Genomic DNA, 12,420 nt, shown 5'->3' on the forward strand with positions numbered 1-12,420 from the left:
CATACAGAAGGGCTGCAATGAGGACTGGAGCCCTACCTATTATAGTCTCGGGCAACAAGTAGCAGATTTTCACGAAGAACTCTCAGGTCCTCCGCACGCTCAGCTACATTCATCACATAATGGGGTGTTTCAAATAACAGCCGCTCCCAGTAGTCAATCTCCACAAAGAGAATCATCAGGGACCTTAGGGAGAAAGAAAAGCAAAGGAACTAAGGGTACTGCTCAAGGGCATAAACTAGAACAACAACATACTGAAAAGGTGTAGAGCTGGGCACTTAAGACAAAAAATGAAGTAGAATCTCCAGGTAAATAGGCTGACTGAACACATTGGCTTTTGCTCCCTTCCCCAAAACATTAAAACAACAGGAAAGGGGTTTTTCATTGTTTAAGGCATAAGCCCACAAATACAAGGAGACAACAACAGAATAATATTGGGAGTTGCAAAGCAGATGGATAAGGAACGGAATTGGAATCCTAAGCTGGCAATAGAAGCCACCTGGTTCATGCTGCAGGGCTCTCTAAAGGCCCAGAGGTTGGTGGCTTCAAATACCAAGGAAGGGGGTAAAGGTGGAACTAAAATAGAAAGACCAGGTGAAAGTTTAGGAAGCAGAACTTTCCATGACCCTTCCCCTACTCTCCACAATTAAGCAAATGCCCTCCTCACCTCGACGTAAGACTGAAGGCTTCTCATCTAGAGAAGGCAGTACAGAGACAGAGGATCTTCAGACTAGAGTCCCCAGGCACAGTTGAAGGAGAGAGTAATGTATTGAGAGAGGGGGGCATTAAGTGACCATGTGCACTAAACATTAAAATCTCTAGACTTTTCTTACCCAGAAACCAGCACTCTGGCAGCTGAACCTACGCCCTCCAGAACAAACTTTAAAAAATGGTTTTCTATGGCCTTTGACCAGCCTAAGAGGACAGTGCCAAGGATGATGACCTCAGGATTTTCTAAAAACAGCTCATCCAGATAACTCTACAGTGAAGCTTACAGTTGAGAAGCCCCACTACCTGCTCAACAGAGCTTCTAATCAGCCTTCCGGTTCCCTTCCCTTAAACATGGACAGACAACCAAGAATCACAAAACAGTGGTCTCTGTCTTTCCTATCACAGAAGGTGGGAGTCCAAACAAACAGAAAAAAAGAGGGGAACAAGAGGGAACAAAAGAAGACTCCCCATCCCAAATAAGACAAACAAAGAAAATGGCTGCTAACATTCTCAGGGAGATAAAGAAATAAAAGAGCATCTGAGAAACAAAACATGATGCTCTAAAAGGGAACAGCAAAATAGCTCTTAGAGGTTAAAATGACAGCAGAAAATTTAAAAATCTAAAGAAACATTAAAAGATAAAATTAACGAAAATCTCTTGGAAAGTAAAGAAAAAGACACAAAGATGGAAGGCAGAGAGGACTGCATGAAAAAAAGAACAGAAAACTCCCCATTAATAATTCTTTATATTGATTACATGTTGGAGTGTTAATATTTGGGAATATTGGGTTGAATATTAAAATTAATTTCAATTGTTCCTTTTTCCCTTACTAACTGCAATGCTAGAAAATTTTTAATTATATATGTGGCCCTCAGATCCAGTGATCTTCCCATTCCAGCTGCCACTCCCATGTCACACCTGGAACTCACAACCTTTACAACTCCTCACCTCTGAGATAACCCACTCAGATATCCCACCCCAGGAGCCCAGCTTCCTCCCCTTATTCCAAACTTTTGTATTCAAGCCCTCCTAATGGACCTGTTCTTGACTTTCAGGCCACTGACCTCTGGTCTTTCAACCCCTCCCATCTCTGCTTCCTCCTCCACAGACCCTGCCTTCTGTCACTTTCACCACTCTTTCGCCAATCCTCACTCTTTTGCCTCGTTCATTAGTCTAAGCCACCTGGCAAAACCCCAACCTTGGCTAAAACCACTGTCCTCCTAGATGCGCCCATGTGAAGGTGGCCCGGCAAGGCTGGAGAAAATCACAGGACCACACAGATTAGCACACTGCATATTCAGGTCTCAGATCCCAGCTGGACTCTCCATGCTGCACCCTGGGGCTTCCCCAATCTGCTCTCCCACCTGTTCTCACAGTGACTGCAAATCCTCTCTACTTTTTCAAACCTGTCCTCCCACTCCCCCTCTCTGCAGAAAGCCTCACCTCCTACCATCACATAAATATAACAGCCAGCAGGTGAGAACTCTATGTACTTCCTGCTATAAAAATTAAACCTACAATTTCTCCCATTTATGACAGAAGAGGCCCTCCTCCCTCCCAAGCCTAAGCCCTCTTCCTGGGCTCTGTTCTGACAAGGTTTCCTCATGCTTTCTCAGATGCCATCTCCTCCAACTATCCTGTACCCTCAACCTACTAATTCCTTCCCATCAACATTTAAGTAAGGCCAACTTTCTATGATCTTACAAAAAAAAAAAAAAAAAAAAAACAATCTTCCCTCAACTCCATATCTTCCCATGGGTACCATACTCTGCACTCCCCTTTACAGACTACCTTCTGAAAAGAATTGTCCTCATGAACTCCCTTTATTTCTTTTCTTCCCACTCCTCAATCCCTTGAGAGCTGCCTCCCTTTCACCTCTAAAAGTACTCTCATCAGGTTTCCCCAGGACTTCTTATAGCTAAACCCTGTGGACCTCCTCAGGCCCTGTCCTCCTCTGTAGGCCTAACATTGTGGTGGACTCCTCCCTACCCTTCTCAGATAAGCTCTTTCCCTGGCTTGTGGACCTCAATTCTCTTGTCTGCCCTGCCCTTCAGTAGAAATACGTTTTTCTTTCCAGTATTGGAAATTGTATTCAGCTAGGCACTGGAGACTCAGCAAAAACCCCAGTTGGCCTGCTCTTTCTCTTCAACGAGGTGGCTGAGCAGCCTCCCTACCAGATGTGGAGATGTAGACCTCTGTGAAGACCTTGACCAGCAGCAAGACCATCACACTCAAGGTTGAGCCCAGTGACACCACTGAGAATGTCGAAACTAAAAACCAAGACAAGGAGGGCATCCCACTCAACCAGTGGTGTCTGATTTTCCAGGCAAACAGCCAGAGGTAATGTAAGGAGGAGGCAAGAGAACTAGATATTAAGTCGAGCTATATTCAGAGACTGCTATATGTTGATCACCCCTACTACAGTCAGGCCACAAGAAAACCTGTAGAACAAAGGAAGGTTTCTGCTGGGATTATTAATAAACCATTTACCCATAATGAGAAGGAAAAAAACGGGAAAACAGTTTTTAAGTCATGCCCCACACAAAATAAACATAATCATTCCTTCTCTATGGCTAAAACTATGGAGATCAGAGGCTGGGATTGTCAGCAGGCCTTTTCATGCTACAAATTCTTACCTTATAACACTACATTTTCTAATCACTATATACCCATACTATCAAAGGAAATGTGTAAACAAAGTCTTTAAACTGTAATTCATAGAAAGTAAGAATGATAAGTAAACTGAATTGCCCAAACACTCGGGGTCCCTCTCACTGTCTTTTTCTCATTGTCCCTCTCCCTCCGAGTCTCTCTCAGGCTCTCTCACTCCTTTTCTCTAAGAAGAGACCATCCTGTCTATGGAGTGTTACCCCTTCTCTAATAAATGTTCTTTTTAACTGGAACTCTGGCGTGCACTTGAGTTCTTTCCTGCCCTCAGTCAAGAACCCTTTCTTTTTCGGTATAGGGCCACTCGGGGAAAATTTGCCCTGTCCTGCATCGGAGGGGTGGCCGCACTCTCTACAATATCCAGAAAGAGTCCACCCTGCACTTGGTTTTCTTCCTTTAGGGCGGCATCATCAAGCCCTCCCTCTACCAACTTGCCCAGAAGTACGACTGTGACAAGATGATCTGCCACAATTGTTATGCCTTCCTGCCATCCCTGCACTGTCAAATGCTGCAAGAAGTGTGACCACGCCAGCAATCTACGTCCCAAGAAGAAGGTGAAATCAGGCCCCTCCACATCCTCCTTGACCCACAGGGCAGCCTCCTGCCCAAACCCCTTGGCTCTGGAGCCTCAGTAAAGTTTCTTTTTCGTTGACTGGAGCGGCAAAAAATTAAATTAAAAAAAAAAAAAAAACTGCTTTTCCGGCAGCTCCCTTAAATTTGGGCTCCGCAAGTTTCTTCACATCCAATCCACTAGATCTCCCTAGGTGATCTCATCCACTGCCATGGCTTCAGCTGCCTTCTGTAAGCCGATGACTCCCAAATCCACATGGCCAACCTGAGCTCTAGACTTGTACGTCCACCTGCCTACTAGATCTCTCCCCCACCCCCATATCGTCTCACAGGCACCTCACACACACAGTGTCCAGAAACTCACCTACTGCTCTGCAAAGCTGTCTCAGGGAACAGCACTATCCCCTCAACCAGAACTACATGTTCTCCTTCTACCTTACTTTCAACATCTAACCAACTACCAACTCTTTTGGTTTTTATAGTCAAAGGCAAAGTTCAGAAGTTCTGATATCGTGAAGGCAAGAGTAGCTCAAGTATGATAATAAATGGCAAATGATATGAGGCCTAAAGTTGAGCTAAAGTGTGCATGGTCCACCTCAAAGAGTGACAGCTCCAGGGTCCCAAGTAATTGCTGCCATATGAGAAGGCGGGCCCAGTGTAACTACGTTGTCTGATTTTTCAAGAGGCCAGAAAGTGGGTTTTTAGATGAAATCTCCTGAATTTTAAGTGTTGACAACTAATTCAACTGAAAAATAATTATATGTGAGGGGCTTCTAAACTGCTGGCAATGTTCTTTCCTTGACCAAAGTGATAGTTACAGAGGTGTTTATTTTATACCTATTTGTTAAGTTTTAAGTTTCAGTTTAAAACTGAACATGTAAGTACTTCTCTGTGTGTGTGATATGTTTCAAAACAGAAAAAAAATTTAACTTTTAAAGGAAAAAACTATTCAAACAATAAGATTACTTATAAAAGTGGCCGGGTATAAAATTAACTTATTAAAATCAAAGTTTTCCAATATAAATACTATAATGAATTAAACATTGTCATACAGGAACAGAGACTCATGATAATTAAAACAATAAATATAAGATGCCAAAAATTAACAAACTAATAAAAAATATTTATATAACATTTTTAAATGTTATATGTAATATTTACATATTATAACATTAAGTATTATAACATTTCTTGCTAATTGATTAATATATATGGAAAAAATGACTTATGGATGAAAAGCAGACCTTAAATAAATTGAAAGAAAAATATACTATTCTTGGATAGACTCAAATATAAAGATAGATGATCATTCTCCTTAAGTTAACCTATAAATTTAACACAATTCTTGTTTCTATGAAAATAGGAATGGAACTATTTTGGCAACTAAACAAATTAATTCTAAGATTCTTATGAGAAATATGTATTTCAAATATCCAGGAAAATGCTGAAAAAAAGAGAGCAATAAGGACAATAACTAAAACAGTTTGGTTCCTGCACATGAAGAGACATACCAGAACAGGACAGAGAATCCCAAATAGACAGAAATATACCTGAGAATTTGTTATATTTTTAAAATAGCAGTTCGGTAAATGAGATTGGGTCAAATGGCTAGGCATCTGGTGAATAAAAAATGACAACTCAAGTTGCATCCGTACTTCTCTCCCTATATCAAAATAAATTTCAGATGGATCAAAGAACTAAACATAAAGAATAAAATCACAAAGTACCAGAAGAAAATATGGAATATTTAAAAAACTAAAAATCTTGAATAAAAATCACTTAATTTTTTAATATGTATGTGGTTTTGTTTTGTTTTGTTTTTTAAATAAAATTACACTTTTTAATCACAGGAGGAAAGGCCCTACAACCTGAAGATGTACTCATGAAAGTTTGCATTCTGAATATTACTGAGATATTATTTGGAAAGAATATTGAAGTAAATATTCCAGAATATTTTATCCGTTCTACAGGAAAGCACTGAATTGACAATATAGGAAATAATACATTTCAAGTTTTGCAAAGGATTATATTTTCACCTTTACTGGAGAAGAATCTTCCAATGGAGGAAATTACTTTCAAGTGCTCATTTATGTGTCATAAATGCTTTAAGAGATTGTGGAAGAAGAAATGCTGTTTTTTCAAATCTTGATGATCTCCACTAAAGTATATTATTTTTTTTAAACTGTCAGAAGTCCTCAAAATGAATAAGCCTCTCTCAAATACGAATGAACAGCAGATTACCAGACATTTAAAGAAAGCCTGCCTCTAAAGTAAAAGAGAGAGGCCAAAACAAAGGAAAATTACCTTAAACCTAGAATTCCAAACTCAGCCAAATATTCAACAAGTGGAACACAGGACATTTGTTGCCAATCATGCCAGAACTCGAAAAATTTACCTCCCATGCACTATTTCTCAAAAAACTACTGATGGATGCACTCTACCAAAACAAGGGCATAAACCAAGAAAGAGGAAATCAAAAGAAATAGAAAATCAAATGAGAAAAGAGGGTCAGGGAAGTTCTTGGATGACACCTGTATAGCAGACCTCAAAACCAGCCAGTCAGACTGAAGCAGGAGGGCAGGGAGTCCCAGAAAGAACAATATGAAACTAATACCACACTTTACGAGTGAGATAGGGAGGAAAGATATTATTCACAGGGGTTTTATTGGTTGGTCTGGAAGAATTAATGATACTGAACAGTGCGCTAACAAAAATAGTAAGGTAATTACTAATTCCGAAAAGGGCAGACATTGTATAAGCAAAGAAAGAACTATAACAACAGTAAATTATTTGGATTGGCAGTAAACAATACTAACAGAACCATGTTAAGATAAACATTGAATACTGATTGAAACCAAAAATTGTGCTATAGCTACACTGAGAGGATAGAGGGGTATGGATATATATGGAAACATTTCTGTTAGCACAAACATGTTCTCATATGTTCTTCGAACTAGAGGCCTTGAATTTGTCTCCCTAAATATCATAGCAAGCCCATTTGGGCATGTATACTATCCAACATGGCATCAAAATTTTTCTTCATTTTTTTCATCCTGACGAGATTTGCAAAATAACTTTAAAGCAAACTATCCAATTTTAACTTGTCAACAGGATAAATTTGGATAATACCTTCCTGATGTTGAGCTGAAAACGCTATGAGAAACTTTGTTCACAATAATGTTCTGTCTTTGCCAAAACTTTGTTCTGGAACACAAATTTATTTGATTGACAAACACTTTCTAAAAAGAAATCTGTCTAGGGAATTATTTTTGTAAAATATTTTATAATTTATCTGAAGACAAGTGGTCAGGCAGTAGAGGTTAGGAAAGTGAAGTTAGCTGAGTTTAATGTTGACAGCCCAGAATGAACTGACCAATAGAGACAGCACTATATGATTGAGGAAAAAGAGAAAGTGGAAGCCCTAGACATGAAAAACAAACAGATGTCAGTGTCCCCTATCCTGCTCTGGGGAAATCCCACTACACAGAGGAATTTGCGACATACATAGTGATAACGCAGCCCTTTTCAGCCAGGATGTAGACAACATCTGGAATATGTTTGTGGTAAGTGTAATCTGTAAAGCTGGTCTGGCCATAAAAGGTAGCAAAAGCCAATCTGGACTTCAAAGTTCAAATATTTGGGATATAAGGTAGGATAACAAAACTCCTTGTGAGATAAAATAGATGCTATTAGGAATGAAAGGCTCCCAGAACTAATGAAAAGTGAGGTGGTTCTGAGGACAATCAGGAGGTTTGAAAGGCATGCTTATTTCAAGATCTTATCTAGACATTGAACACAAAAGAACAAACCTGATAGTTATCTGCACCTCCCAGGAGTGTTAATACATTTTGGAAAAACTGAAATTGTCTTAAATTTCTTTACTGGTTTGATGAGCTCGGATTTTTCAAAATCCTTCCCTGTGATCAAGTTTCCCCCTCCCCAATACACTATTTACTGGACGGAGGCAGTTTTATCTTAAAACCACAAAAATGTCAAGCAGCTTATGGTAGAGCTCTCTGGAAAACAATTAACTAAGGAGAGGAGCACCTCTTTTCTCTGGAAGAAGTATCTAGCCATTATTTGGGTTTCAGCAAAACCTAGGCCATAAATATTTGGCCCAAAGTTGCCTTGTTATGCTCTACTATAAAGATTATGCAAATAGTATTTTAGATATCTAAAGGTATTTTAGATATCTATCTACAAGAAATGTTCAAAGCAGACAGAGAAGTTATCTCTTAAGCTTATCCTAACTATATGGACACTAGCTCAAACCTTAGGTAAACACATCACTGGAGGGAAAAGAACAAGGTGTAGGAAGCCCAGCTGAAATCCTCCAGTACAGAATATCCAGAAACCTTTCAGAAATTATACAACTTATAAGTCCATCAATAGTGGACTGATTAATTTACAGAACAACCAAACTATGGGATGTTATAAGCCATGAAAAATAATTACATACTTCTGTACCTTCAGAATGGAAAACCTCTCACACATATTGTTAATCTTAAAAGAAGCAAGTTGCAAAAATAACTGGTTATGTGTGCAGTGTATATTTTTGATTACATGGTAATCACGGTTATCTCTTGGGAGTGGGGCTGTGTGCTGGATTTCACTTTTTCCTTTATGTACTTCTACATCAATCTTTTTTTTTTACAGTAAGCATGCACTACTTTTATAATTTTAAAATCCTCAGTAAATATTTTAAAAATTAAAGAAAAACAACCATATGAAATAGGGGAGGAAAGAGTGGTAAGAAATATAACAAATCATTAAGAGTGGTTATCTTTGGGGGAGGTTTTTCTTCCTTTTATTTTTCTGCATTTTTAAAATTTTCTAAAATTATCGATAATTTTATAATGGAAAATTAAATCATTTTGAAACACTTTGAATGTATAGAAGAAGAGTGAGTATAGTATGTTACTATTTATAGTAAAAAGGACATTTATATAAACATACACTTTTATCTCTGGAATGTTAGACAAGAAAATCATAACCCTGACTCTTCAGATAGAAACCAAGTCACTGGGGGACAGTAGTATAGGGAAATTTTTCATTCTCTACCCTGGTATAACTTTTGAATCTTACAACATGTGCACATATTACTCTTTCTAAAAGGTTACGATATTTTAAGTTAAAACTAATATATTGCTTTACTAAATTTGTTTTGAAAATGCCATGTTCACGAAGTTTTATGAGGTAATTTTTTTGAAGGGAATATGATGTTTATTGATTGTTTATTCCTTGTGAGGACTTTTATACACATTATCTCATCTCATGACAACCTCAAAAAAAGGATGCTTTAAGTAGTTGAGGAAACTCAGGCTCAGAAAAATTCAGTGGCTTGCCTGAAGTCACATGGCAACACGGATCTATTCCAGAGTTCAAACTCTAGGCTGTCTGGCATTTAAGTTTATGTTGTACTCACTCTCACTGGCTGATTCTGAGGATTATAAGAAAGTAGCCACCAACCAGTACTTACCTGTGGCATTTTTTTACCTCTCTCTCGAATTTTGTTTTTTCTCATACTTAAAATGCAAATATTGCTTTTTCTGCCATCTTGGAACCTATGGAGGCCTGATGAGGACAGGACTTCTAAAACAACAAATATGTCTGGAAGGCTGTGGTCCAAGGCCATTTTTGCTGGTTATTAGTGGGGTCTCTGGAACCAGAGTGAACACACCACTTTTCTTAAAATTGAAGGTGTTTATGCTTGAGATGAGACTGAGTTTTATCTAGGCAAGAGATATGCTTATGTGTACAAGGCAAAGAACAACACAGTGACACCTGTTGGTGAACTGAACAAAACCAGGGTAATCTGGAGAAAGGTAACTCATGCTCACGGAAACAGTGGCATGGCTCGTGCCAAATTCCAAAACAACCTTTCTGCTAAGGGCAATGCTGTACCCCTCACAGATTTAAACTTATTGAAAGTAAATAAAGCAGATTTGTTCTGTCAAAAAAAAATGGAAATATTGATCATTGGTATTTAATAAAATTCTATTATTTGAATACAGTCCTTTAGTTCATGGGAAAAGGACAATTGGTGGAGTGTGTATACTCATATTCATATTATTACAAGTGTGTCTGAGTGTCAACCAAATACAGTGCCTTTGGAAGTACCCAGCTTAAAGAGAGAATGTGTCTTGCAGATTCAACCTCATTACGTGCTTGCAAATGTCATAGCTAGGGTAATACCAGCCTAGTCTTCTGTCTCTTCGAACTCTTATTGTTGATTTATGAAGCCAATTTTATATGACCCTGCTTGGCCTTACCTCAAAAAACCATGAACCCTATCAAAGCCAGTCTCCAACGTCCCTTATTAGATAAAGATTTATCTTAAACCTCTTGCCCTGGTTTTCACACTCTGCTCAACTGCTTCCTGATCCATGTGCCTTCTAACACCCATGTCCTTCTCACTAATGCCTTCGCCTCACCCCTCTGGCCTGATGTTCAGCACTACTTCTCCACCTTGATTCCTTTGCTTCCTTCTTCAACCATAATGTGTCATCTCCTCTAGTTAGGCTGCCTTCAGCCACTCACGACAGATATACTCAGTCTCTTCTGTCCCCCAGACTTCATCTCCACACAGGCCTTCCCTGGAAAAGCCTGTTTTTATTTGTTTGTTTGCTAAACAAATAAGGACATTCTAAAGTGAAGGCCAATGCTAGTAGCAACACCACAGAAGTGTGGGAAGTAACTCTTATTATAATGAGTTGACGACTAGCTGATGACAAGAGGAAGCCAAAACCAATGAAGTAGAAAGTTATTTCCTTCTGATTAGGGAAAAACTGTCACCAGAAGGTTTGTGATCTCTGTACACAGATACCTTATGTAGCTCCTTCTTTATTTTTCTCTTCTGCATCTTACATGGAAAAGAAACTTGGCTCCAAGGATTGAACTATTTATTTGCTCATGGAGTAACAGAAGGCAGGGACTTTTCCATTGTATACATTCCCTGTGCCTATCTCAGTTACTAACATATGGAAGGTACTCACTATATATATTTTTAATAACTAATAACTAAATTAAACTTTAAATAATTGTAATATGAAAATGTCATAATTATAAAGTTGCAGGAGAGGGGGCACGTTCTGACAGCCCCACCGATTCTCAGAAAAGCCCAGTTTGGGTGATTTAGCTGAGCTATCAGGGCCATCTAGTGGTAGAACACCTACATTACCAGCTTAGTAGGTTAGTCAGGGTTTTCTTTTTTGAATCAATTTTTTGGAAGATAAACTATAAAACTAAAATTAAGACGTGATAGTAAACATATTATAGCATAAGAGATTATTAGAAAAATGGAGAGGAAACCAAGAGATGGGAGTTACACCGTTGGGAGAGTTGAGGAAGAGAATGGCACCAAAGACAATATAAGCAGAGGAAGGAGTAAGGTAAAGGGAGAAGGGGTGGGGTTGGGTCTTGTACTTGTCAAAGTTCACATCCAGCATGCCCGCCTTCTCTTGGCTGATTCGTAACAATGGTGTATCCAGGCGCCGAATACAGTCCTTGTCCAGCGTCGATGTCCAGTCTTGGAAGGTTTTTCGAACAAGTTCATCAATGGCCTGAACCATCTGCTGATAGGTATGTACACTCTCCTCTCCAGTCCCAATGTGGGGCAGGAAATGAGCACTAGAAAGACACTGAGGAGGAAGAACAATGAATGGGTCAAAGCCTACCTGCCACATTCCTCTAGGTTACCATCCCCCTGAGACCACACATACACATACACCCATACACTCACCTATACACACACATACACACCGATGGCACATGTAAGGCTTGCTATGAAGACTGATTTTGACTACTTACAGGAAAGGCAGAGCCAAAAAGGTTAAGAGGAACAGACCAATGCACAATGAGAAAGGAAGTCAAAATCAAGAAAGAGAAACACAGAGATTCAGCTTAAGAAAAAAGTTGGGGGAAACAAGTAAATTACAGGAGGCGAAGGATTTAAGAGATACCAGATTGAAAACTAGTATGAGGTCTTCCTCATCATAGTCTTAGCCCACCGCTTCTTAAGCAGCACCCAGTTGTCTGAAGGATGCCTTATTCTCTCCCAGAACCAATTAGATGATAGCAAGTAGCTCAATAGCCTTAGACCTACATTCCCAAAAAGTTTTTTTAAGTTGTTTTTTTCTGTTTCTTTGTGACTGTTCTTCTAGGGACACCACCCCTAAAAGAGCCTCACCTGTCCAGTTCTCTGGATTGTGAGTTTGTATTACTCTCCTGGTGGCACAATTTTGCAGATGCTGACCCTATTCCTCCTCTCCACCTTAACATAAAATGCCTAAAATGACCCATGTTCTACCACATACTCACCATCACTGCAAATCCAAGGCCATGGCCTGCCTCGCTGCTTCTGCCACTCCCCTGGGCAGACTTTCTTCTAGTCATGAAAACTCTCTAGGGAAACTGAACAATGGACGGGTCCTCCATCCTTCCCACCACATGGCACAGCCTGAGAACTCGACCAC

At 39.3% G+C, this 12,420-nt stretch overlaps 1 protein-coding gene and 1 pseudogene across 6 annotated transcripts in view; one reads left to right on the plus strand and one right to left on the minus strand.

Annotated features, from left to right (window-relative positions):
- DNAH2 (dynein axonemal heavy chain 2) overlaps positions 1-12,420 on the minus strand; it is a 92,976-nt gene that overhangs the window by 58,017 nt on the left and 22,539 nt on the right. For all 6 annotated transcript variants that reach the window (XR_004951465.1, XM_036223240.1, XM_016154766.2 and 3 more), the window contains 2 exons: positions 11,372-11,586; positions 37-183 (listed from right to left, as the gene is read on the minus strand). Coding sequence is in view for 5 of the 6 variants with exons in the window: in XM_036223240.1 (XP_036079133.1) it covers positions 37-183; positions 11,372-11,586 (362 nt within the window). In the remaining variant the exon portion in view is untranslated. The remainder of the gene's footprint in view (positions 1-36; positions 184-11,371; positions 11,587-12,420) is intronic.
- LOC107515636 lies at positions 2,853-4,011 on the plus strand (annotated as a pseudogene).

This window comes from Rousettus aegyptiacus, unplaced genomic scaffold, assembly GCF_014176215.1.
Source record: "Rousettus aegyptiacus isolate mRouAeg1 unplaced genomic scaffold, mRouAeg1.p scaffold_m13_p_6, whole genome shotgun sequence".
NCBI lineage: Eukaryota > Metazoa > Chordata > Mammalia > Chiroptera > Pteropodidae > Rousettus > Rousettus aegyptiacus.